The sequence below is a fragment of the Sander lucioperca genome, chromosome 1 (assembly GCF_008315115.2).
Source record: "Sander lucioperca isolate FBNREF2018 chromosome 1, SLUC_FBN_1.2, whole genome shotgun sequence".
Lineage (NCBI taxonomy): Eukaryota > Metazoa > Chordata > Actinopteri > Perciformes > Percidae > Sander > Sander lucioperca.
The window spans coordinates 32,715,292-32,743,134 of record NC_050173.1 but is presented as its reverse complement, the minus strand read 5'-3'; the positions used below and the strand labels follow the sequence as shown (position 1 = coordinate 32,743,134).

Below are 27,843 nucleotides of genomic sequence, written 5' to 3'. Positions count from 1 at the left end.
CAGAGATAGGATTATGAATGAAGAATAAGTGGGATGAATTAAATTAGGGAGAGGAGTGTGGATAAAGGCAGGGGTGAGGGGGAAAAAAAGGGGGGAACTATGATTTAAGCAGGAGTCCCGATGAATGTCTGTATTCACTGATGTTATACCTAACATAGAAGACAACAGGTTGAGGTCAGGGTGGAAAAAAAAAAAAAAAAAAAAAAAATCATAAATAGACAGTGATCCCATCTTCCGGTCACAATAATAATTATAATGTTGTTCCAAACTCCGCATGAGAGCCATCCCTTACTTATAGGATCAGTTAAAACAACACATAGGCCTACAATGAGCACAGCATGCATCATCGTTTTTACAGTATGCCCTGAGCAGGCTGATCAAACAGAAGTGAGTGTGCAACACATGTTGGCTGTCCACTGGGACAGATTTACGAGCCTCTGGAGCCGCCCGCTACAGCTGCAGAGCTGTTATGACAGACAGACAGACAGACCCCGCCGGTAAACACAGCAGAGGGGCAGTAGCCTACATCCATGGCAGAGGACTGTGTGGTGGAGATGTTGGGGGTGGCTTTATGCGATGTGGCCAGCTCTCTAATGAGCTGTCAAATGGGAGATTATAGGCTAGAGGGCTTCCAGGGAGCGCTTTTACACTGCTGACAGCATGCCTGTCCAGCTCGCCAACCACACCCCACGGATATGCATGGGGGCTGCTGCAGCATCCTCCAGCCACAGAGGTCGGATGTCCTTGCACTCAGGCTGTAATGTCTTGGTGTTTCTGTTATGTAGCATTTCCACCGTGCTGCACTGGTGTGACCACAGACTAATGTGTTCCATATTCCACCAGGGGCCGGGGGCCTCCCTTATACCGTGCAGGACACGGGAAGAAACATCTGCACGTTAACGGCTAAGTAACGTATCAAGAAGACGAGAACAGTGAAAGCAGTTGAATGTTAATCACTCGTGTCGGGTAACGTTATCATCACGCTGCATACTTCCTCTTTGGCTAGCTGGCAGAGTCGAGCAGAGATGTCACACAGGTTCACGAACGATACAGACAAAATTCACATCCCTGTCTATCTGTCCTGTCTGTTGTCTATCATCACAGACTGAGCAAACTTACCTGAAATGGAGGTCCGGTGTTCGCAAGTGGCCTGATATTGAAGAAGCGTCGCTGCCTTATTTTCTTCCCATTCAGGAAGAGAGGCTTGGGTGAGTGACGAGCTGAATTAACTCCCCTCCAGCTCTTCAAAGATGCCGAGCTCAGCTAACTGCAAACAGCGACCGTTTACAACTTTATTCCTCAGATATCACAAACATTTTCCAGCAGTTAACACAGCGGCTGAAGTTGTGTTTCCCCCAGTGATATTATCCTCTAGCTGCAGATTCAGCTTCAGGCTTCTCCTTCTCTCGCGCCGCACATTGACATTTTCATCCACGCCCACACACACACTTGAGTGCACGCACGACGTCATCCGTTCCTATACATTTCAAACACATGAGTGAAAAAATAGATAAATAATTAATACCGTTTCGATGCCCGTGTCGACGTGAACATGGGGAGGGGAAAAACGCCGGTCGGGCGTCGCCGGTAGCGTGATAGAAGCGCGACACCTGACTGCGTGTTCAAGAATGACACCGCGCGCGGTTAATGCGTGGACACGCCGCCGGTGAGGGAGAAACGTACGTCGTCAGGGCGTACGGGGTACAGACCACCAACCACTCACACAAAAAGATAATTATTTTAAAGAGATATTGCTTTTATGGTCTGTAAGAGCAATTAAGAAGTAAGTTCTTAACCCAACTCAATTAACAAAGGATGGAAAGAAGATTGGGAACCGACATTTCTGTGTGTGAATAAAGATGTTTATTGTAAAATAAAAAACTCAACAATATATTCTATTGATTGGTTACTTATAGCAACAAATTATGTCTTTATAAAGCTAAAATATCTTTTTTTATGTTTTCCTTTTTAGCTGCAATGTATTTTCATTTCATTGTCAATGTATTTTACTTATTTAATATATTTTATTGTAAGAATACTTTTACACTATTATGTGGAATATGCTATCTGCACTCCTTTATCTTGTATTGTGTACTTGTTTTGTACCCGATGTGCTGTGTACACTTTGAAGATGAGGTGATGATGATGATTAGGCTACCAATATATTTTAGGCCAAATAAGAACCACTATTGCCAGCCATCATTGTTCTAAATCATATTTAAAGGTTATTAAAGGATAAACATCATCAGCATCAGCATCAGCATCATCATCATTAATAAAAAAAACTCACTGTGTATATATTCTTCTTCTGTGTAACTGTGATGCATTGTAACTGAAAACTTCAATTACAGGTAGCGCAGGCCTTCTAATTCGGTATATTCATCTAGGACAATATGACTCGTCAAATCATAAAACTGGGTAAAAAAATCTGACTGAATATGAAAGTGGTGTGAGTGTGACCCAGATTCTGGAGGATGCATTACTGCACGCACAGCTGCCTGCCTCTCCACACTGCGCGTCTGCCCGTCTGCCATTCACAAGTAGCACCACACACACACATCATCACAGCTTTCATAGATGCAGCATATGCAGCCCATTGCTGCAGGGCAACGTAGGCCAGGAAGTAGAGGAAGAAGAGCACACAGTCATGGATTAGTTTCAATTGTCTACATCATGTCCTCTCCTGCAGTGGTCACTCACTCATCCAGAATTGGAGTCCCAGTGGGCATTTTTCCAGGTATAGGCTTGTGCTTTTCATATGTATGGAACATTTTTGAGTAAGGTGAAGCAGAAGCAAAGAGGGTGGGTTTGGAGTATTAAGCTGCACTCCATTCAGGTTCCTGCTGAGGCCAGCAAACAGACACCCAGATGGAGAGATAAAGTGAAAAAACATTGTGTTTGCAGGCAGAGAGAGATGAGGAGAGGGAGGGATGTGTGTCCTGCTTTGTTTTGGTGAAAGATTGATTCAGAGAGTGAATGTGTGTCAGAGAGCGGTAATGAGTGTTTCTATTAATTGTTTTTGCCTGAGGTATCTTTACTGTTCTCCGCAGCATGGCATTTAGTGGGTCTTCTGTATTTGCATCATGCTCTCTCTGAACAGGAGATTTCACAGAAAAAGGAAGAAAGAAACTTTATTTTGTTTGACGTCACAATAACCTTGTGATTAGGCCTTGTGATATCTTGTGATAAGAGAACAACCTGAGGTGTTATAAGATTCAGGTGATAATATTGGTGATAGTTAAGTGATAGTTTAAATGTGACGGTAGGTATAGGTAAAACGCATTCTGAGTCTGTTATATGCTTCATAGAGAAAGCTTACTGACTACACTGAATGGTCAAGTTATACAAGCATCTTAATCACAGATTTTTGTTCATGGGAAGAAAGAAACAATCTCTACTCAGTCAGCCTATTTCCATCTCTTCGGCCCAGTTATGAGTAACAGGAGTCACTGTTTTTATTAACTTAACATAATCATCTTAGGTTTTCTGAATATCCATGAGAGCTGTCCATAATAAGCTTAACATATTCATGACTGCTGGCAGATTAAACTTATTATAGCTTTTAGAGCCCGCCTTTGGTATTCAGAGGGGGCCAGAGGATCAAATGAGGAAAATATCTAGCTAATGTTCTGTCTATACAACATTTATTTTGAGCATATAGATAAAAAACATTAGACACTTTTGCATCCATTTCTGAAGCCAGTCACCAAACTGACTTATTTTCCACAGTGTAACCCCAAGCCCCCAGTCTGGAGTGCTTGTGGTGACGTAAAACTTTCATATGTAGGTAATTAGGGTTTCCGGACATGAGTCACCACTGTTAGTCACTAAAAAAATCTGAGCCTGATGTTCCATGGTGCATCCCCAAAAACCTTAATTCATAACAAACATAACAAGATGACAACCCTGTGTTTTTTGGTTTGTAAAGCATTTAGTGACACAGATTCTTCTTTGTTTCTGACCTTCTGGTTAAGCTATGATGTGTTTATTGGAAATGTTGTTAAATGTTCCATTAGACAGTCTAGTACTTTGCTGTCTAAATACACTATGACTGCCTACACCCAGAATCATAATACAAGTTGTATAATGTAGCCACAGTACAATTAGTATGACTCAACAAGGAGATTTATAGAGCTGTATTAGAATTACAGTGTAGTTCCAGTGGCCTGAAATATAGATAAACAATGTATTGTAAAATGTTCCATTTGTCACCATAACGTCATCATAATAATATAGTGATTACGTGACTGCAAGTATTGTGAGCCACATTACACAAAAAATGTAATGATTTCCATCCCTGGTTTGTGCCATTTTTAGGACTTAACTGAAAGGATGTTTTCCTTTGTTTTAATATCTTATTAAAGGGCATTCCACCAATTTTGAAGTTCAGTTTACTCGTCAAATGGAGTGCTATGTCCAAGATGTATTCTGTGGCTCTGGGGTGGACATTTAAGAGGCAGGGCAATTAGAGTTTAATAAAAGACACTGTTGAGTTGCATTATGAGGGATGTAGGATCCAGCATTTCTGGAGCTTGACCACAGGCCTACAGTTGCAACACGGTCGGCAGTTCGTGAAATGGTCACGTTATTTTTAATCTATTGATTCGTGTACACGGAAATGTTTATGTCGTTTTTTTTCGTGGTGGTCAGCACGTAATGGGAAGCATCTATATGGAGGTTGGGTTTAGGAAAAGAAGAAAGGGGAAAGAACACACGCCGGGACACGATCCGCGGTCTCTGGGGGACGTGCAACAACAATGGGACGGTTGAGTTTAGGAAAAGAACAACGGGGTAATGAAACACCACACGCGGGACACGATCCCCGGTCTCCGGGGTGAAAGTCCTGTGTTGTTTGACCTATCCAAACACCCCAACCAATCTCCCTGCATGGATTTTCGTCCTTTCATACTACTCGCTACCGTAGTCATGCTGTGATCACGAAAGATGCTTCCCATTGAAATACATTAGTTTAAATAACGTGCTGACCACCACAAAAAAAAATGACTTAAACCTGTCCGTGTACACGAATCAATAGATTAAATAACGTGACCATTTCACGAACTGCCGTGAGACTGGGTTGGCCTACTAGAGTCTAAAATCAGGATATCTTGACCTCTGCTCCTTCAATTTTGACAATTAAAAAACCCAATATTAAATATACTGCAATATTAAATCTCCGGAGAACCCCTTTAAGACAAAATACAACACATTTCAAAATTAACATGATCCCAGACCTAAACGGTTGGGACCAAAGGCCACTATGCATACAGTTATTCATATTCTTCATCTTTTCTTTTACTTATTTTCCTCTTTCTCTGCTTCTTCTTTTCCACACAGGCCTAAAAATAGCTACAGATCAATACGTAGAGGGCTGGCAGCTGAAGAAGGGACATAACCCACAGGAAGTTGAGGTTTTCCCCATTTAAAAAGTGTGTAGGAAGTGCCATTGATTTAAGCATTTAAGAGTTAACAGGCTTGTATAAAAGATGGTTCATGTTCAATGTTTCAAAGTGAAATATGAAGCTGATTGTAAATAACAGGTTGTCTGTTCTTATATCAGTAGCATAACATAAACCAGCTGGTATCATATCTATAGAATACATAGTTTGTTTGATTAGAAGGAATTTGACCAAAGTAGCAGCTGGCTAACGTCCATCCAGCATTACATCCCATTTGCCTGCAGAGAGAAACTTTTAAGGTCACAATAGCTACTGAGTTGCATTTGTGATGGAAATACTCATCTTCACTGCAGTCAATGTTGGTTCTCACATAACCCTTTTGGTTGCTATGGTTACTGACCATACCTCCTCAGGTCTCTCTTTCTGTTAGAGTCATTGGTAATGCCGGGTGAGACCGTGGGTGAGGCCTGCACTGTATAACAAGGGTTGACTCAAACCTCTCTATTATGTTGTGTTTTAATGAGTGTAAATGACATAGTAGGCTTGTGAGATATATTAGAAAAGATGATGGGAAAGTCTCCATCACTTGAGCTGTAGAATAAGGCATGACTACTTTGAGAGGATATGGAGAAAGAAAACAAGCAGACTGAAGTAAAAAGACCAGCTTGTTTCAATGTTTAAGTAAAGACATCACGGTCCAAACCTGCAGCTAGTTGGAGATTTGCATAATCAAAATATTTGGACTCATAACAAGCTCATTATTACAAAAAGCTTGTTTGAGCTGCTTTGCCTAATTTAAATGGGAATTGCGTCTGTGAATGCATGTGTGTCTAAGTCCATTTAAAAGACAGAGTGCCTAATATAGATTGAAGGTGTGCATGTGAAAGACCAAAACCAGTATAAGGGTCATGCTTATCCCCTCAACTGGATTGTGTTAATCTACTAATCGAGAGCCATTTACATAACTGCTTCAATGCAGCTGCAGTTAAGCAATTACTGCCCCCATTTCCTCATTTTCCCACAATGTGGTATCTATACCCTCATTCCCAGACTAAAACTTAATCTCACTCCTGTTCCCGAGCCCGTTTGTTTACTCTCTTTGTAAATCCTTGTCTGCTCTCCTTCCTTTTTCGCCTGGGTCCCCCTCTTTTAATAATGTTTTCCTGTCCTTTCTTTTTTCTCGTGCTCCTTATGGTAGGTTGCATTGTACATGTAGGCCTATGCGTGCAACAAGCTATACTCCCGAGCATCGTTACATACCCTTATGTTTGGACACAATAAATAGGCCTATATTGTTGTCACAGAGTAGAACTGGCAGAAATATTACACCCAAATCACAGATTTAGAGACAGGCTGTCATAGTTTTTAGTTTGTTTTGCTGAATAAATAACTTGAACTGCATTTGCCTGTACTCTATGAGCAAATCATACTGCAGAGTTTGGATGTGATTAAACATAGTTGTCCTAAAGAAAACCAAATTACATGGAATCATAGGTTCCAGCACCGTAACCCTTTTAGACCAATTTAAATTCTTAAATGACAAATAAATGTGCTAATACTATGTTCCCACAGCCAACTTGGCTTTAAAATGTTACTGCTTATTTTACTCTAAACCTCATTGACTAAAATGCAGTGTAATTCTATATTACATTTATCATAAATATATTAATACACAATAATAGAACATGGACTGCACAAAGCTTACGGAAATAAAAAGGAAAAAAAAGACAACAACAAAATATATAGATTGGCAGGTTACTTTTTTAAATTAGATTTTCGTTTATGTAATTTTAAAGATTGTGAAATATTCAAGAAAAATATGAATTCTTTTAATATATATCCACGTTTGTAAATTACTGTAAAACATGTCGTGTACTGCCATCTCCTGGTAGAAAACTTGTATTACGTTGTTGCAGAAAACAAAGCCGATTTAAAACAAATCAGACGTTAAAAAGCTTCAATCTCAATTAAATATAAATATAAACATGTTTTAGAATTCAACACATTTAAACGGGTGTTATATGTCCAATCAGCTTTACTGTTCAAGATATTACATTGTATTCAGCAAAACGCTAAATAAGGCATATCGACGGTTGATTGCTCTTGGCTGAGATAATTTATTTTAACTTCCTACCTTTACAGCCAATCAAATTTACTTAAAAAAAAAAAAAAAAAAGGGGAGTCCTCAGCTTTGTCGAATCACAAAACGCAGAATACGAAGTGGGCGTGGACGCCAAGTGGAGCAGCTGACAGCAGACTTTCCTGTACGTTGTGTGTTTTTTTGAGTTTGACCACAAAGAGCCAGCGGACAGGCTGATTTTACAAAAGCGAAAGGGAAGAATGACTTGGGACACTGAATAGCAAAGAAACTGAGATATTTCTCGAGTCCATTTAACTTGGAAGATTTCAAATAAACTGGTGTGTTCGTGGGAAAGGTGAGCGGACAGTACTGACATGTTAGCATATTAGCAACAAAACCACCGGTTATTTTAGCTACCTGCTACATCTGTCACTGTCAGCTATTTTGTCGGTGAATTACACGATGACTGTGGCGCTGTATAAACACGTGCATTACATTTGTAGAAAACGTGTATAAACTGTAGCTAAATTAGGATTTTTGCATGTCCACTCCACAGGTTAAATCAGTTTCATTGGAGCCTCTTCTTGCTGGCCATGGGGGTGTTCCCCTAAGGATATGTCACCTTCTCAATATAGCTGCTCAGGGCTCACTTCATATGTCTAAAATAGACTGCAGACCACATGCCAAAAGGTTTTACACAGCTTTACTAAACTAAACTCAAACTTTTAGTAAGGATTAACCGTTAAGTAAAAAGAAATTGGGCTGTAAAGTCAGCACAGGTCAATACTCAGCTATGTGGAGGCAGATAATTCTGCAGGTCAGTACTGTTCAAGCAAACACTTCTCCAGCCTAATGACTCATCTGCTATCACTTGTTGAGTTAGAATGAAAATCTGCTGGCACGTAGTATTGTGTTAACGCTGAAGCTGTACGTTTATTATCTTTACATTAAGTCGTGTTTCCATCAGAAAGACCTTGCAGCTTGTATTTAATATTACAAACTCTAGTTTTCTCATCTTGGTCTTGCTTTCTTTTTTGCAAATTGCAGCTACTTGGACTTAAAACACTCATAAAATTCATAATTTTTTGTATGGCATTTTTCCTTCACTACTTGGCATTGGTGTATCAATACAATATCCTCACACAAAATGTAATACTTTGATTTATCCATATTATTTCAATGACCTACAGTTTTTTGGTGAGGCGGTTTAGTGACTGGTTTGTGGATGGGGCATATTGAAATGAAAAGAGGAAAGGCTGTTTCGCAACAGCTGTCCCTCCCTTCTCCTTCATACCCTCTCCTCTTGAACATGTGCTTAAACCCTAGAGTTTTCTTTTTGACTGATTTGTTGTCTGATGGGATTTTCAGCCATGGATCCGTCGCTGACCGGCAACCCAGCCACCCCAAAACCCAGCCCCTCATCTCCCTCCATCCTGAGGCCAGGCCTTTCTTCTTCCAGCTCATCTTCTACCACGACCGCACCAACCTCCGAACGCCCTAAACCTAAACTCACCATGCCAAAACCTCTAACTACACCGTCACCTTCTCCCTCCATCGCCTCCCCTCGGACTTCTCCTGGTCTTTCCTCCCGTTCTTCCTCTCTGTCCACACCGCCTGCCTCCCCTGTCCACCAGCCCATCAGGAGCCCCTCTCAGGTGGGCAGATCTCAGCTTAATGCAGCCTCTACGCAGACTCGCCCGACTGGATCTACAGCTTCTGGAGCTGCTGCCATGGCTCCACAGCCTCCTCCCACACCAGAACCAGGTGAGACTCAAACTCTGAGCTTTGACCTTTTACACTTTTTATTACAAAACCTTTTCTTCACTGTCTCACTCTCCTCTTCTCCACCAATCAGTGCAGGCAACCCTCCCAGTTTACTGTGTGTACTGCAGTGTCTCCATGACAACCATAGACATTCAGTCTCATCCCCGTCTTTTCAGACCATTTCAACTCGTGGTCGTTAGTGTGAGATCTGTTAGCTGCACTGGGAATATCACATTTTAAATTGTTGCATGGCTTTGCGGTGACGTCTAGATATGTAAATATGGAGTATTACTGGAACGTGTGAAATCTAACACCTCAGTCATTTAATTTGGACCACAGTTTGGACTCGCACTCTAAAAAAAATACATGCCATGCACCATGTGTCCAGTTGTTTAGGTAATCATAATGTAGCAAATGAAAGTAAAATTGGGAGACAGATGGCATCACTGTGTAAGCGTGTGCGTTACATCAGGGAAGCTAGCAGTTGCTGTTATTTTAGGGTTTCGGCCGAGGATCACTCATGCCACTGACTGGCACAACGATCTGGACTGTTTCCATATGCAGAGTATTTTAAAACCAAAGAAGAGTGAAAAAAATACTGTGATTATACTTTAGTCACCTGAAGAAATGAAGTTAAAATCTCAGTTTTTCCTTCAACTTCAGGCTATAGGCATGAAAAATAAATGATTTAGTTTAAGGTAAAGTGTTCTCACAGTCGTATTGTTTATTCGTTGTAGACACAGCTTGAAATGGAAACAGCTGGGTCAGCAGTTTCAGTAACTTGGACGCTCTGCTTTCGCCTGACTGTGTCGTAATTAGACAGCTGGGTCAGGAAGACATGTTTGTGGGTGTGTGTCTTAGGCGCGCAAGTTTAGTTTGTCTGGTTTTTTATATCTTGTCTTCATGTTGTTGAAAGGTGCTGTACAAATACACTTTCCGTGTCAAGAACAGCTGCAACTGGGACCAAAGACATAACTTTTTCATGTTCAGTTCAAATCTTTACATCCCACAAGAAGAAATACATATTGAATTAATTGTCCCTTTGTGTTATCCACCTGTCTACAGAAGAGGTACTTTACTAAATCAACGACCACAAATGTTACGCAATCAGGCATTTTGTTGGATTTGTTTATAAATAATTCTCTGTTTCCTTCAAAAGAGCCAGAAGAGGTCAGTCTTGAGGATTGGGAGGAGAGAGCAAAGTCAGGAGATGCTAAAGCACAGATCAAGGTCAGTGTCGATGAACATATTGCAAATACTATTGACCTTAATGACCATATGGTGGGCACAGAACAGATCAGCCAAATAATGATACATGTTATTTTAGAGGGACATTTGATGGGAAAACAGATCATCAGTCACAAAGTCACAGAAATGCTTGCCTCGCAAGTCTAAGAGGTGTGTGTGTGTGTGTGTGTGTGTGTGTGTGTGTGTGTGTGTGTGTGTGTCCGTCCAGATGGGTCTTTACTTTCTGGCGCTGGCAGAAGAAAGAGATGAGGAGTTGAACAACTGTACAGCGGTCACTTGGCTAGTCCAGGCTGCTAAACAAGGCCGCAAGGACGCCGTCAAACAGCTGCAGCAGTGCTTAGCCTCCAGAAAAGGTACCAACATCTCCCACTGCTACCCTCAATCTATGGCTATTAGCAAAATATTGTTGGGTCATTGGTTTGGTGTTATGAATTGGTTAGACTACCCTTTAACTGATGCTGAGAATAGTTGTCCGTCATCAGGGTGCACACGTGTTCTTTCTTTCAGGCATCACTCTGGAGAACTTTGAGGAGGTAAAGAAGTTGTGTACGGAGACGCGCTTTGAGAGAGGAGTCAGGAAAGCAGCTCTGCTAATGTACTGGAAGCTGAACCCAGAGAGGAAGAAGTCGGTGGCTGTATCTGAGATGCTCGAGAACGTTGAACACGTCCACACAGAGCCGGGTACGGGAGGAGGTGTATTGTAATTTAACACACTGCCGTTGTACAGTTTTGTTGCTTATTAAAACAATTGTGTAGTTAGTTAGTTATGTTTTATTTCTGTGTCATGCCAAACATTTTGGCCCATCCCACATGGGATTACAAGACACCACAAATTTACTTATTTAACAAACATCTTCCTGTCGCATATACAAATCATTCGGAGAAATACATGAATACAAATATATACATATACACACATACATATATGTATATACACGTACAAACATACACATACACACACGCACCACACACAAACAACAAATTCTCATCTACAATTCATCTTGATAAAGAGCTTTTTTAGTAATTTTAGTAATAATAGTATACTCAACATGCTGCAGATTGTTTTAAAGAGGTAAAAAATACAGACTAGTTGCATGTTAAGGAGATTTGTTTTACCCTCCATTTACAGGCAAACCAGTGTCCCCAGGCCCACTAAACAGCTCTGCCAAGAAACAGAGGAGAGTCCTGGAGAATATGGTCACCAGTGAAGGTGTGTGTGGTTTAAAAAAAAAAAAAACAACGGCAACGTTTATTCCTCTTGCCTAAGGGGGGAGTAAATACATTATTTTTGTGTATTCAAGTTTTAAGAGATGAAATCACAGCTACAATAGGGAAAAAGGAACTTTCAGATTTAAATGTGCTTGTAACGTATGTCTTCTGTATGTCTTTGTAGCCAGATGCCACGTGGGTCTTGACGACTTTGTTGAGATGACTAAGAAGTACGCTCAGGGTGTTGCACCTTCACCAGTCATGAATACAGCAGGAGGTGATGATGATGATGACGATGATGTAGTAGTGAAGAATCCAGATGAATTGCCCTTACACCAAAAGGTAGGAAGCTCTCAGAATGTGTAAGGATGTGACTGCTGTCCATTAGGCTCTATGCTCTCTATGTGTTTGAGGTCCCCCTCCACTCAGAAATGTGTTTTGCTTATTGAGACTTCATTGTTACTTTACTATCATAAATGACAAAGAAAAGCATCAAATTCTCACATTGCAACCAGCGAATATTTGGCATTTTGTTTGATATTTGACAATCAGCAAACTGGTTTCTGATTAATTTTTGTTTCAGCTCTCTAAATAACTAAAGTCCTTTGTTCTTGTTGTCCCCCCCCCCCCCAGATGCTGAAGTTCCCTCTGTTCGCTCTGCTGGAGATCAAGGAGCACCTCATCGACTGGGCGTCACGGGCCGGCATGCAGTGGCTCAGCACCCTGATCCCCACGCACCACGTCAACGCGCTTATCTTCTTCTTCATCATCTCCAACCTCACAATCGAGTTCTTCATCTTCCTCATCCCTCTGCTGGTCTTCTACCTCTCATTCTTCTCCATGGTCATCTGCACACTGCGGGTGTTTCAGGTTAGTGATGGCTCCTGTTGAAGGTGTACACTTTGTATAGAGCTCAGTTGTATTGTTTTCTTATTCAATCTGTGTAAATGGAAGCTTTTTTTTTTTTTTTTTTAGCAGAGGACTTCCTTTAGATTTGTGTACTAGAGTACAGATTTGAGGAGGTAAAAGTAAACAAATTAATCTGCATATTTTTCTACAGAATTCAAAAGCATGGGAAAACTTCCGGGCCCTGACAGACCTGCTGACTCACTTTGAACCTGGTCTTGATCTGGAGCAGGCTGAGACCAACTTTGGATGGACACACTTGGAGCCTTATCTGTAAGAACATCTATTCACATGAAGCCATATGGACAACATGTTCTTTCCATTACTTTCCTTTTATTGTTTACTCTGTTTTGATTGAAACTATAAAGTTTGGTTTTGTTCAGGTTTTATGAGTTTGACTATAACATTTCCATTTAGGATTAAGACTTGACATGGTCTTGTAGATACAATCATGCAGTTTCTGCTTCAGTTTAGGCTCATTTGTTTTAAAGAAGAGAACTGTAACACAGAAGTAGAAAAGATGTAAATTAAAATGAATGAAATCAAGATGATAAATACAAATATTGTGCAAATTTAACAAAAAATGCTTCTGCAGCAAAATGAATAGATCCTGTATCTTTGTGTTCCAGGTACTTCCTGCTCTCGGTGATCTTTGTGGTTTTCTCTTTCCCTGTTGCTGATAAATCCTGGATCCCCTGCTCAGAGTTGGCTGCTGTCGCTCTCTTCTTCACCGTCACCGCCTTCCTCAGCCTTCAAGCCTCTGCTCAGCTGTTTGCTCGTAAAGCCCTTCTCACAGAGGTCCTCTCCGGAGCGTGCTCCCTCACCCACCTCCTGCCAGACTCCCTCCCCTGGTTCCTCCGGGTCTTTGGGATGACGTTCATCACTGTGCCTTTAGGGGACATGGTGGCATTGAACCTGGGGGTGCCATGTCTGCTATATGGACACCTTTTCTATCTGCTCTTTCGTATGGCCCAGCTGAGAGGCTACAAGGGCAGCTACCTGTGCCTGGTGCCCTACCTGGTTTGCTTCACCTGGTGTGAGCTCAGCTTGGTGTTCCTTAATAACGCTACTGCAATAGGACTCATCCGCACCTGCGTTGGCTACTTCCTCTTCCTGTTTGCCCTTCCTATACTCTCACTGGGCCTGGCTGCAATGCTCATCATCCAGTTACTGCAGTGGTTTCTCGCCCTGGAGGTGACCAAGATGGTGGTTACCTTGACAATTTGCTTCGTGCCAGTAGTGTTGAGGCTTTGGACTCGCTTCAGCCTCAACCCTATCGCGGTTTTTCGGTCTTTGTCACGGAGCAGCATCGTGAAGCTCATCCTAGTTTGGCTCAGTGCGGTGGTGCTCTTCTGCTGGATGTACGTCTACAGGTCTGAAGGCATGAAGGTTTATAACTCCACCCTGACGTGGCCCGAGTACAGCAGCCTCTGCGGCCCTCTGGCCTGGAAAGAGGCCAACATGGCCCAAACTCAGATTCTCTGCTCTCATCTCGAGGGACATCGTGTCACCTGGACTGGACGCTTCAAATATGTCCGCGTGACCGAAATTGAGAATGGGCCGCAGTCGGTTGTCAACCTGCTGCCTGTATTTATGGGGAACTGGATGCGGTGCCTGTATGGTGAGCCGTATCCTCTGTGTGAGGAGGTGAAAAACGTCACGGCTGAGCCCCAGCCTCTGCCTGCCCCCGCTCCTCCTCCAGAAGATCCCCTCTGTAAACTTAAAAAACTGGCCAAGCACGAATGTCACATCAAACGCTTTGATCGATACAAATTCGAAGTCACAATGGGCATGCCGCTGGAGAGGAAGACCAAGAACGGGACAATCATAGAGGACGAAGATGCGACTAAGGACATAGTTCTGCGGGCTAGTAATGAGTTCAAGTCTATGCTTTTATACTTAAAAACAGGGAGCCTGGTGGAGTTCAGCACCATACTGGAGGGTCATTTAGGCTCCAAATGGCCCGTGTTTGAACTGAAAGCCATTCACTGCATGTCTTGCGGCGATGCCCGATTGCCCAGCAGCAGGCAGTACAAGATTGAACACGACTGGAGGCGCACGGTTCAGAGTGCCCTGCAGTTTGGTTTTGACTTCTTCTTCAAGCCCTTCCTTACCGCTCAGCTAGAGCAACAGTCAGAGACTAAAGCAGAGACTGTGACACATGAGGGGGGGTAGAGATCTGGCAAACACACCTCTGGGAGAAATAAGATGTACGATAATACCAGTTGACGAACATTAATGATTGCACATCACTCTTCTTAACACTGTTAAGAGGGTGGACACGTACTGCGACATGAGTGGTATTAGTCCTCTGGTAAATCTGGACTTGTGCGAGTGTTTGTTTGCGTTCTTATAGCTTTTGAGCCAAAATGTGTGAGAACACACAATAATAACGAAATTAAATATACAAAGGGGAGAAACACAAACTAATGTTTTTAGAATAAGTAATTTACTGAAGTACACTAAAGTAAGAAAAACACGATCTGAACCTCCTTAGCTGTGGTCTGTTGTGCATTTCATCCGATTTAAGCTGCACTTGTGCTCAGCAGTCTGTTAATAATGATGAAATCATTGTTCAAACACTAGCCTACGTCTGCTGAACCCATTTTTATGAACATTTATCAAAAATTTGTAGCCAAAATCATCAGTATTTACATTTTTACAGTTCCCTTGTTGAACTGTACTTATTCTTGTGTCTGTTGCCTACAAGTTATAGAAGAAAAAGGTTTGTAATGCTGATCATTTGTGGGGTTTCCTTTGCTGTCAAGCTTTAATCATTTAACAGTAGACAGTATATGTGCTGTATGTCGTATTGGGAGATTATTTACAAGTGCCTTATAAAACTGTCTCTTGTTAAAAAAATGAAAGAGAATAGACTAAATCATGTCTCTAATCCTTAACCTTTAAAAAGATCGGCTGCATCTGCGCTTGTATTTATTATAGAGCAGTTATCCAAGTTTCTCTCCCTTCTCTATTCTCTCATATTTCTCTGCTGTGCAGAGATGTAATGACTATTTGCAGTCTCTGAGTGATGTGTTTTAAGTTAGGATGTCACTACTGTTTTCTATACTGTGACACATAAACATCATTAAAAACATTAGCTTGTTGCTGTTTTTTTATTCAACATTAACTGCATTATATTCATTTTTAATACAACATTCTAAAAGGTATGAAGCAATGCTTTTAGCCCTGCCTTTATAAACAAGTGCTAGTCTGGCATTGCCAGACCTCTCTCTACAGCGTTGCGGAGTAAGGTCTGGCTACACCACATATACATTCCAGGATAGGAGAAAAAAACACTGGGTTGTTTGCATTTCTTTAAACCAATCACAATCGTCTTGGGCGGCGCTAAGCTCCAGATGTAGAGACGGTGGCTCTGCAAAATGGTCTGTGGAAGGAACTTGTTTTGGTGGAACATTTGCCCAGCGCAAAAGAAAACGCCTCATACTATATTAAATGAAGTTAACTGTTGACACAATACGGTAATGTGAGTTGTTTAAATTAGCTGCATACATGGTTAAAAGTAATTTGCTCTTACCAGTGTATCGCCGTGTGTACTTAGTTGACAGCAATCGGTTCCAAAATGTCCCAGTTAGATAGTAAATGCTGTAAACATTATTTGTAAATGTTTACAATAGTTATTCCCCGAAAGAGTCAAGCAGGCCTACCTTGTCGCATGATCCAAATCTTCAAAACATGCCATTTTCAGCATGTAGCTTGCTAGCTCGAAGTTTTTTGTTGTTTCCCGAAGGGAACGGAGTTTGGTTGGAAATGTACTATTGTTGATCCAGACAAAGCAAGTGCTGGGATCAAACTAGAGTGCAGATCGGGCCGCATTTTTCTGTCCGAGCCCGGCCCGCGTCCGACAGAGCAGTAACCGAACCCGGCCCGAGCCCAACAGGCATTAAGATATTTATGTCCAAGCCCGACACATTTTAAAACACATTTTAAAATGTTCAATGCCTTATCACGCTGATGTGACCGAGCCGGACCCGAACCCGAACATAATTTCTAAATATCTTTCCTAACCCGGTCCGGCCCGTTGGGTACCGTCGGGTCTGACAAGCTCGGTTTGGGTATCCATCCTCTAGAGCAAATGCCCTACTTCCTACACCTCTACTTCCGGTGTGCTTGCTCGGACCACACCCATCTTCGAACTCTGCCTTTATTTGGATCTCAACTACACAACTGTAAAGATTTGTGATTGCATCTTGCATGATTGTTAATGTAATGTGTCAGAATATCCGCTGTGACAACTTGTTTCCGCTGCCTCCAAGTGGCCACGAAATCAATTGCAGGTTTAATGTGATTGGTTTCACCTGTGCTATTCCTGCTGTGAAAAAAAAGTATGTGAATGTGATTCGGGAACAAGAGTGATCAGATACTAGCAAGATTACATTTGTAGGGGTGGCCTCTAGCTCACCCAGTAAGAGCGTTCGGCTCCACTGTCACTATATAATAAAGGGAAAAGCCACAAAAAATAATCTTAAAAAAAAAAATACATTTGTAAATAACGATTTATTCAGTATGGTATATGGCATGTAAAGTACAAGAGGAACAGACTAAATAAAGAAAAAAAATATTGGTGAAAGCCTGTCAGTGTAGCAGGAGAAAGATGTGTGTGCAAACTCAAATGCCATACGTTTGTGAAGACACTAGGTGGTGCCTCAGCTCAGACCACATCACTTCATTAGTGTCAGCCTGTAATGATGGCCCTTTATAGGCCCATATAAATTGAAGCAATAAAGTGTGCACATTTCCATAATGGTACTGGCAATTACTATCTTATATAATTACATAGCAATAAAAAAAATCACAGATGTACGCTCATTGGATGCAATTTCGTTGAAATCTTTATTCAGAAAAAAACATATTAACATTATTTATAACTGTCCATTTGACAATTTTGTCATCAACATACATTAACACAAAAATATGTGAATCAACATTAGTCTGGTCAGGACGTGGTGGAGTGAAATTGACACAAAAAAGAATAAATAAAATAAACTGTTCTCTAAAAATAAGCTTCTGCACACCAGTAAAGTAATCAGTGAGGAAGGCTGAGGAGATTTAGGTACCATCTCTCTGTATATTTGGAGGCAATCATCGATACAGATGATCAAGTCCAGTCTGTTTAAGAATGTTAAAAAAACAAAACCTCATACATGTCAAAAACAGAGTTGATATATACAGACACCATTTAGGCCCTTAGATCTTTTTTTCTTTTAGAGAACAACATTAATGAAAACATTCCCCAATATTCTTGGTTCGTAGTTTCAGTCGAGTAGAAACTGATTCTTGGAAGGCTTCATTCACAATGTACATGTAAGTGTATGAACCGAACACTGGTAAACATGCTTCCGTGTCCACAGACACAAATAAAGGTGGGAGAGCTCGGCCATCTATGGTTACTCGTGCTGCATGGGGCCCCGGGGCCCCTGAAGCCTTTGTACAGCTGAGTCTAAATGGATAAGAAGGCAGCCAAGTCAGTCAGTCAATTTATAAACACCTAGGCTAAATTGGTTTTACATGCAGCATCTTTTTGCTCGATTGTTGAGATTATTTAGTTCATTTTTTAATTGTTTTTTGTTGTTGTTGCTTCATTTGAGTTGTATTTAACGACAAAGTAGCACACGACGTAGCCCTAGACCAGAAGCAGAACCAGAGAGTACATTTATGACTGAAACACACTGTGTGGAGCAGATATGAGTGTGTGTCCTCATATTAGGCCATGGTGGAACTCCTGCTTCTATCTGCAGGACTGTAAATGTTTTACCTCACTGAACACGGTCCAGTGGAGCTCTGAGGCGTCTGGGTGCACTTGGGTTAAGGGTAGGGTCCTGAATTCATTCTTGCACATCACACATATCATTTTAAATAGTCACTCTCATCATAATCACCATCATTAACATCATTTAACAAGAAGTTACAAAAAAACAGATGATGCGGTAGCTGATCTGAAATCAAACAAACAATAAGTTACATAAATGCCCCATTTTCGGTCAGTGCCGCTGGTTGACAACCACGAAGGGTTTTCGTTACACAAAACAGTGGGCAAGGGATAAGAATAGGCTTTGCTCGAGCACACAAATACAGAAAGGAGAGGAGGCGGAGGAGGTGGTGGAGAAAGCAAAAGAGCCTGAACAACAAAAAAAGAAAAAGAAATGACAATTATGTAAACATCTCTCCAGTCTGGGGGGGGTGTTATCCCCTCAGAAGCTGAGCTGTAGCAATCAACACACCATCAAGCCCAATCCAGAGTTTAACAATCAGGAAATCCACAGTTCGGACAATTTTGCAATCCATAATCCATTGCGTAATCCAGCCTGTTCCCTTTTCTAGCCCTTTCTAGGTCCTTTCAGTTCTGGGAGGCTGGGGGGGAGGAGGTGAGGGAGTGTGTCAAAGAGTAGACCTAGAGGTGTGTGTGTGTGTGTGTGTGTGTGTGTGTGTGTGCGTGCGTGCGTGCGCGTTAGGCATATTCCTGTGTGTGTATGTCCGTAACTGTGTACATTCTGGCATAGCTGTGTGTTCAGGTGTAAACTTGTTTCACTGTTGACATCCCTTTATTAATGCATCTCAGAGTTGAGCTTGTCCTGGAAGATGTACAGGTTGTTGGTGGCGGCGATGGCGATGATGTTCTCATTCGGGTGCCAGGCAGTGTGGAGGATCTTCTTGGTGAAGTCCAGGCTGTCCACGCTGATGTCGTCCTTTCGGCGCTTTCCCCCAGCGGCACAAACCCTCCGCGGCTTCAGGACAGCCCTGGGTTTGCTGCTCTCCCTCGACGCCTCCAGGGTCACGTCGCGTTTGGTGTTCCGGTCGAACATGCGGAAGAAGTTGTTGTAAGCTCCGGTCATGATCACACTGAGAAGAGGAGAGAAAGGATCAGTAACTACAATGTGGAGACTTTTATTCTCTTATCCCTCTACAGTGGTAAACTCGTAAGAGCTTTTTTTGACTTCATTAACTTCCCAAACTAACCCTAACCGTCCACTACATGCCTAAACGTAAAGGATCACTTTCTCCATATTACAAAAAGACCCCCCCCCCCCAAACTGCTTTGTGTACTGTTAAGTAATCTGTAACAATGCATCATATTTTATATAAGATAAATTAAAACTAACTAGTATGGCTGTTAAATAAATGCAGTGCAGTAAAAGGTAGTGACTTGTAGTTGAATAGAAGTATAAAGTAGCATAAAGTAAATAATATAAATTAAGAATTTGAGTAAATGTACTTATCATTAAAAATGACTTTTAAAACTCAAAAGTAACTTGTATTTTCAAAAACAATTTCCTGGTTACGCTGGATAATCCAGGAGGAAAATGGTGTCAACAGTTTTTACTGGGACTACTTTTTAGAATAAATAGTTCCTATGTAAGTTGTTCCCAGTAAAGTCTTTGCATTATCCAGAGAAACCAGGACTCAAATTTTCAAATGTAATGTGCTTTTTTTCAACAATTAACCTAGATTGAATTATAATTCCTATCAGACACACACCAATCACAGCCATTCTCACATCAAGGTGGTTCTTTTAAATATGACTGTGCCTCCTCACTGATCCCTGCTGCACTGACGCTGCTTCACTCACGGCTGCTGCTGCTGGCTAAGTTTTGCCTCCACCACGCCAACCTCCACCTTCCTAGTTCATAGTCCTAACATGACTCAAAGTTTAAAATGGTTTTCAATGTCTTTCTTTTGGTTCACTCTTTTATACCCAGGGAGGTTTCTGCCATAGACATATATAAAATGGACCAACAGATCCCGTTGCTCTGGACGGAGACCAGTGAAGACTATTAGAAGCACTTTTCCGGTGAGCGCTGAGCGTTACTGCGCAGCCTCCAACTGAGCTTGATTACGTAGATGTGACGTGAGCAACCTGTCTGAAAGTTGGAAGTCTTCTGGTAGCTGTGCCAAGAGAAATTTCAATCATTCCGAATCTTGCAGAGACGGAGAGCGTAGGTATATGTAAGGAGATAACATGGACACAGGCTAATTATTGCTAACTAAAATGCTAGTTAACATTAGTAATTAAACTTAAACAGCTAATGTAAGTCGAAACTGCCTGCGAGCTTCTCCTGTACTATACGGTAATTCCTCTACTATGCGACAGTAAGTCCCGTGGTTATGACACAATCGTTAGCCTATTTTTACAAAAATGTCTGCTACGGAGCCATAATGTGAGATACAAGGTAATGGAGCCTTTTATACATTGTCGTGTTTCTTTAGAAATAAACAATGGACAAATAAAGTCTTTAAACGCTTCATAAAGTTATTCGCTGTCAAAGTGACGTCAAAATGAATGGCAGTCAATGGAATACTAACGGCGGGTGATGGCATGTTAGCATCAAAATGGTGCCATAGGAGGTACGCGTTGTGGAGCGAGGCTTACCCCCTTGGTTTCTGCATAGCTCTTCCTGTTTCAGTTTAGCATGCTGCTTGGCTGGTCCAGGGAGCATTATCAAGAGCGGAGCCATCAGCGCCAAGCATAACTGTATTTCCATTCGTTGCAATAAATGGTTAAATCTCTGACGAGACTGTTCCTGACTGAAATTGGATAAACTGACCTTTCAACTGCAAACCCATTTATTAACTTATAAACCACTCCAGAAAATATATAACAGCACCAGTTTTGCATGTTCTCATCTTGGGACATTTAGTTGTCATTAAGTATAGAAACACAAAAACACTTCCAGACACTTCAGGTACCTGTCCGAGCCGTTCCAGGCACACTCAAACTTATCAAAGATGCAGTCGTTTTCGTAAAGGGAACACAACTTGCTGCGAAGGTAATCGTGAACCTGGAGGAATACACACACACACACACACACACACACACACACACACAGATATGATTAAAAGTGAGTCGAGCACAGCTGCTTCACTCCCAAGGAATTGACTCTCGATGTAAACTATAAATAGCGTGAGCAGAAGACACACACACACACACACACACACACACACACACACACACACACACACACATACAAAGCTCAGCACAGACAAAACACATTAAATGTGGGCAAGTTGTAACACAAACCTCCCTGAAGGCAACTCTAATGAGAAACAACACCAGCCCTCAGCAATACGAGGGCCAGGAGTACATTTTAATCTAAACTCCTTTTCCATATCAGTAAACCTATTAACATCCAAACCCACCAAGGGCACAATACTAGAGACACATGTGTGAACACACACACATACACACTCACTCACGGACTAATAACTCTTTTCCCTTGTGCTTTAATTGCACATGCCTGTGTCAGCACTGTGATGCAAGGGGTTGAAATCTACACCTTCCTCCAGCCGCCGTGCTCTGCATTAAGCCCCCTATTTTCACATTCTGCATAAAGTCAGCAGTCAACAGTCGCCTAGCAATCAATAAATGGTCAAGCTAAGGTCGGCTCACGGTTGTACATCAAACCAGGTGACATTTTTGTTCCCCCCTATGGGTCTTTTTGCTCGGGGTGAAATGATACAGTGTCAGCTGAAGTCATTTTTTCCAGTCTGCATGATTCAGAGTACAGTTAGTGCCTCATCCCCCATGGATTTGTGTGTGTGCATTGTTCATGTTCCAGGAGGAATAAGAGTGCAAATTTACCAAAATAAGAGCAGTTTAGCCCATTCTTCTCTCCTCCTGTCATCACACTATCCTCACATTCTCTCCCAAATCCTCACCCCTCTTCTCCCTCCTTCCGCCCTATTCCTCCCTCTCCGTGCTGCATTGCAGATCTAGGTGTAGGGTGCTGTGTAAGGTTTCCCTCCTTGCCGTTTCACTTGATGAGTGGAGGCTAGGCGGACTATAAATAGCTCCAGTGCGTCTTGGCCTCCCACTTCTGGCTGCCTCATAGGCCCTCACACAGTCAGGCAGACACACACAAGCACACACACACACACACACACACACACACACGCCCATGGCAGGAATACTAAACACACACTGAAAAAAGGAGTTGATAAATATGTCTACTGCACATGAATGTATAAACAGAAGCTGGTGTGGCCTATTGTAAACACTTAGAAGTGACACATGATATAAATTGAGTGTGGACGTTGGAAAGATAGCATGCAAAAATAGAAAGAAATTCTAGTCAGCTTAGTACTTAGTTTTGTATGTGTACATTTTCAACAACATGTCAATAATGATAATTTGCTGTGTGTGTTTGTCTTACACATCACCCAATCAACACACACACAATCTGATGCATCTACAGATTATAGTCCAAAAGTAGACATTTAGGCCACAGCGAGGGGTTCTAGTGATTCTGCACTCGCAAGAAGAACAAGTGCATTCTCTGGCTCGTAATCAATCCAATTATCCTTAAAAGGTTTTTGGAAAACTCTAATCATCAGCAGGTTCTGTGATTCTGAAAGACAACCAACTGAAAGTCTTCCAATGATTCACTTTTGTCTCCAATTATTCATTTTTCTAGGATGACAATGCCCTCTTTCAGTAAAGGAACAGTTAGTCACCTAGCAGTGATTTCAGTCACAAATACGTTTTAATACAAACAGCTCTTCTGTACAGTTTGGTAGAAGAAACTCTGCCTAAAGAATCTTAAACTGGGCTGGACTGTGCTGGAAGAATACAGTAATTCCCCCACATAACTAACATCTAAACTATGTTGTATGGGATTCAGAGAAGCCAATGTGCGACAAATTAAAGAAAAGGCCAACATACAGTGTCTTAGTAAAGTGGTGGGCCACCACATGCCACAAGAACAGCTTCAATGCTGTTTGGAACTGATTATTTCTTAAACCCAGTTCAGAACAAAGATTCAAGCAACAAAGCAACTTCTTGCAACGAGCCGGTCTGCAGCGTTCTGAAACCTGCCAGTTCACACCAATGCAACGAGACGAGACGGTGTATCATCTCCATAACAATGCCTCTTTGTACTTCCGTCCTAACTTCCCACTTTTAGGCTTTTTGTAACTAAATATATCATTTGTTTCTAATCTAAATATTGATATCTAAATATGAATGTGGATAACGTAAGTGATAGCAAGATGCTTGCTAGAGTTGCATTTCTAGTGATGAATCGGTGAAAACACGTTTTATTTCTCTGGGCGCCGTTGGGCGCTCCCTCTCTTCAGTCTCTCTATCTCGCTTGACCATATAACGTTACCGAGCTTTCATGCGGTCGTTGAGGCGCCATCTAAAACTCTGCCATTTCAACCAGCTGTTTGTAACATAAAAATAAAATGGATTATGGACCAATTTATTTCTATAGTTTACAGCTGACTTTACCAGCTGACTTTTCTATTGGCTGTTGAAACAGCCTCTGCGACTTGACAAGCTGAGTCGCAACGAAACCATCAGCTGGCTTTAGTCGAGCTGAGACGGGCCGGTTCAGACCGCTGCAACTTTTCCCTACGACGTTCTAAAACGGGTTTGTCTCGTCGCGAATCTTTGGTCTGAACTGGGCTTAAGCCTCTTGAACATTACTGAAGGGATGAACACCATGAATAACTGACTGATGACAGCATGTGTTGGAGGTGTGAGATATGCTTTGTTGGACTGCCCAGTGAGTCCAAATGTTCCATCATTTAAAAACCTGGTTAGAACATCAAATAACATGTTATGTAAAAGAAGTAAGAAAAATGAGAATTATAAAGGAATATGGACAAGATTTCTGTTACACATTAAAGGGAACGAATTACCTTAATGAACCTGTATAGTTAAGTAGATTATGTTTGTGTTGGCCTTTGGTTTAGATAAATAACATTACAGATGTGGACAAATGAATTGCAATCCAGGTACATAATATAAAAAATGAAAAACATTGCCATAATTTAAAATGTATTTTTTTAAGAGAGAACGAAAAGAAATGTTGCTCATTTCTCAGCAAATCTCAGTGTGTGTGTGTGTGTGTTTGGTTTGTTTGTCTTCATGTGGGTGTACTTTTATGTAATTGATATTTGTGATCTTGGTGTATGGATTTAAGGAAAAGTATTTAGAAGAAAAGAAAATGCACATAAGCAGGACTCTGCGGCAGCAGCAAGGGGTGTTGGCATGAGGGTATCAGCAGAGTAATAATGAAAACTGTCGGGTTATAAAGGCTATTGGCTATTATTGAATTATCAATCAGCTGATGAAGCTAGAATTAAACAGTGAAGTGACTCCACAGATGAGTGGATTCAAAAGAAAACATGTTAATGCTTCCTCGACTACTGATCAATTCACCTTGCCCAGAGTTGTTTTGCTCCTTGCCAGGAGGAATCTCATCATAGCAGCTGAGCCTGAGAGAAAACATTCATTCTCATGTTTTTTTGTATTTTAAACTGATGATTTTTACACACACCTGGTATGTCTCCAGGGGCTTGCTCTCCATGTTGAGGTCCCAGACTTTGGCAGTCAGGTAGTCTCTGGTAAGCAGGTAGCGACCACTGTGGCTGAACTTGACGTCCGACACAGAGGAGATGATCTCAGAGAAGAAGGAGCGGGCGCTGGGGTCCTCGGGCTCCTCGAACACTGGAGATGGTGGGAGAGGGAGAGGAGGGTGAGTGCTGTCACATAATGATATATGTGTCTCTTTTTCTCATGTACACAGATAAATTAATCTCTCAGATGAGTCTATATGTTGACTGTAGTCTATGAGGCAGACAGACCATACAGGTGTGAGTTTATGGCAATGCTTCTGTGTATAAACAGCACATTTCAAAGAGTAACATGAAATATCTTCTACATAAAAAGAAACCTGGTAAATGCAGCCATTTCTCACTGAGTATAACAGAAATGAAATCCCTTGACACTAGTTGTGGTGTTCCACTGAACACAATTTGCAGTGTTCACTGATATACAGAGCTGTAAAACACAAGGGAAACTGTCCATTTCAACTTGGAAGTACACAACAAGAAATAAGAAAAAAAGTTGGGAAACCATACATCTTAAAGGTCCTATGACATGCTGCTTTTTGGATGCTTTTATATAGGCCTTAGTGGTCCCCTAATACTGTATCTGAAGTCTCTTTCCCGAAATTCAGCCTTGGTGCAGAATTACAGCCACTAGAGCCAGTCCCACAATGAGCTTTACTTAGGATGTGCCATTTCTGTGTCTGTAGCTTTAAATGCTATTGAGGAGGAGAGAGGGGGGGCAAGGTGGAGGGTGAGGGTGTGGCCTTGACCAACTGCCATGCTTCACTTGTTTTCAAGCCAGGTGTCAGTACCCGATCCGTACCGCCTGTAAGATCCGTTCTGCGCATGCACATAATTACGTAGTAGAAAACTAACAGTGTCCCTGTGCGATTTGTACCACGCATGCGTTGAAACACTTTACGACCAAACATCACAACTTTTGAATTAAATCTTTATTATACAATAGTCATAACTACAAACAATCGAGACTGATCTAAAGCCGTGTAGCGACATCGTTGTTGTGTTGTTTATGTTAATGTTTTTACTTTTAATACTTCATCTTGACTAATAACCATAGACTGTCTATTATTAATGCGATGAAGTGTAAACGTACATAAGTGTCCTTTTGAAGACGGGATGACAGCTCTTCCAGCCACCACTGTTGTATACCACTATAGTAGCTATATGCTAACGGCAGTAAACACTATAGTAGCTACATGCTAACGGTAGTAAACATGTCATCTTAGCTGGCAATGTTGTTAAATTCTCCCCAATTCCAGGTCACATTCCTGCTGAAACATGTCTGATTGTGTAGTGTTTGGTTCAGAACCCTTTATCTGCGATTTTTGACGTTAGAAAGTGCTGCTTCGTATATCCTTAACAGATACTTTAGGCAACTCCAGCAAACACCTTGTAAACTTCATCTCTGCCATCATAACGGTCTACTGTCACTGTCTAATGTTTTCTTCTGGTAACCAGAAATGTCCAAACATCCTTACGCCAATGCGTGCATAGAGCTGTGAAGTTTGCCGGTGTTCGCGCAAGCGTAGAACTGATCAGGCAGTGTCGTAAAACACATGAGTTTCTGCGCATGCGCTGAATTATGCGCATGCGCAGAACGGATCTTACAGGTGGTACGGATCGGGTACTGACACCATGATGGTCTCTCTTTCTCATGGGCGGGCCAAATTTTCTGGGCAGGCAAAGCAGAGAAAGGGGAGGTAACCTTTCCCCTTATGAGGTCATAAGGAGGAGATTCCAGATCAGCCATCTGAGCTTTCATTTTCCCAAAGGCAGAGCAGGATACCCAGGGCTTGGTTTACATCTATCGCCAATTCTAGCCAATGGGGGACCATAGGCAGGCTAGGGGAACTCACATTAATGTTAAAAAACCTCATAAAGTGAAATTTTCATGCCATGGGACCTTTAAGTATGAGAGAAAGTGCCATGACTTGAATTGTTGTCCCTTAAGTACAACAGATTTATGGGTAAACTAACCTTGTTCTATAATAATTGACCTGCAGTGGAAAGAAATATTATTAAATGATGACAAGATGTTCCAAAGGAGACACATTGTGCTCCTAAATTGTAAGGAAATCAAACTTCTTACACTTTTGATTTAGGATCATTTACATTCCAATAAATGAACATAGCTGATGCAGGTTTCAGTTCATCAACATTAGACATTGAATACACAGTGTTAAGTGTCAAACCACCACTACAGAAGATAGTCCCTGTTCTTAACTACATAACCACTCATAAAAAAAGCAAACTAATAATGATAATCCACTATGATGAATTAAGTATCGTCAAGTCTATGCAAGTTGATTTTAACCAAGTTAAATGAAAAGTGATGGGATCCTCAAATTGATTACAAATAGTCCTGCAGGGGGACATGAATGTGTGTAGGAAATTTGTCAATCCATCCAATAGTTGATGAGATATTTCACTCAAAATAACAAATGCAAATCTCATGGTGGTGCTAGAGGAAAAATCACCAAAGGATCCATCATCTGGGAACTATGGGTGTCTGTACATAAGATAATATAAGCTAAAACCATGAACTGTATATGGAATGTGTTATGCCTGAAAAGGAGGACATTAATCTAAAAACTTAGTTTATGCTTCGAAAAATCTTCAGCAGTAGAATTAAGTTTCTGATTTGTAGTTTATAAGCCAAAACATGCAAAACTACCAGTAAAACACAATGTTGTCATATGTCTCCATCCCAGCTCTGAGCAGGTTTACTCACATTTGGAGTGTTTGTCGCACAGCGCTGCTTCTCTCATGTCACAGAGGCGCAGGGTGCCTTTGCTGCTGCTATAGACAAACAAGTTACAGTGGTGGGGGTGAAACTCAGCCGCTGTGATCACCTCTGTCAGATCC

General features: G+C 41.5%; 3 protein-coding genes across 9 annotated transcripts in view; 1 reads left to right on the top strand and 2 right to left on the bottom strand.

The window, feature by feature from the left end:
* jakmip1 (janus kinase and microtubule interacting protein 1) overlaps positions 1–1,661 on the bottom strand; it is a 28,645-nt gene extending 26,984 nt beyond the window's left edge. The window contains exon 1 of the mRNA XM_031303298.2: positions 1,120–1,661. The gene's annotated coding sequence lies outside the window, so the exon portion shown is untranslated. The remainder of the gene's footprint in view (positions 1–1,119) is intronic.
* A 5,955-nt stretch (positions 1,662–7,616) lies between these two features.
* wfs1b (Wolfram syndrome 1b (wolframin)) lies at positions 7,617–15,733 on the top strand. 2 transcript variants are annotated; one of them, XM_036002628.1, is made up of 11 exons: positions 7,617–7,834; positions 8,848–9,243; positions 10,403–10,473; positions 10,700–10,844; positions 10,999–11,172; positions 11,621–11,701; positions 11,885–12,042; positions 12,334–12,570; positions 12,761–12,879; positions 13,236–14,811; positions 14,860–15,733. In XM_036002628.1, the coding sequence occupies exons 2-10, from the start codon at positions 8,850–8,852 to the stop codon at positions 14,779–14,781; spliced, it is 2,925 nt and encodes a 974-aa protein (XP_035858521.1). In that variant the 5' UTR covers positions 7,617–7,834; positions 8,848–8,849; the 3' UTR covers positions 14,782–14,811; positions 14,860–15,733. The 2 variants fall into 2 exon arrangements, with proteins under 2 accessions (XP_035858521.1, XP_031159262.2); XM_031303402.2 differs by having other exon boundaries at positions 7,635–7,663.
* Positions 15,734–17,436: 1,703 nt separating this feature from the next.
* The window catches only part of LOC116052560 (serine/threonine-protein phosphatase 2A 55 kDa regulatory subunit B gamma isoform), a 36,095-nt gene continuing 25,688 nt past the window's right edge, over positions 17,437–27,843 (bottom strand). For 4 of the 6 annotated variants that reach the window (XM_031303336.2, XM_036002621.1, XM_036002626.1 and 1 more), the window contains 5 exons: positions 27,710–27,843; positions 24,906–25,075; positions 21,313–21,404; positions 19,100–19,467; positions 17,437–19,048 (listed from right to left, as the gene is read on the bottom strand). The exon at positions 27,710–27,843 is cut by the window's right edge and continues 31 nt beyond it. In XM_031303336.2, the coding sequence (XP_031159196.1) occupies positions 19,173–19,467; positions 21,313–21,404; positions 24,906–25,075; positions 27,710–27,843 (691 nt within the window). In that variant the 3' untranslated portion in view covers positions 17,437–19,048; positions 19,100–19,172. Of the gene's footprint in view, positions 19,057–19,099; positions 19,468–21,312; positions 21,405–24,905; positions 25,076–27,709 lie in introns of all 6 variants that reach the window. The other 2 variants (XM_031303339.2, XM_036002622.1) reach the window with 2 other exon arrangements.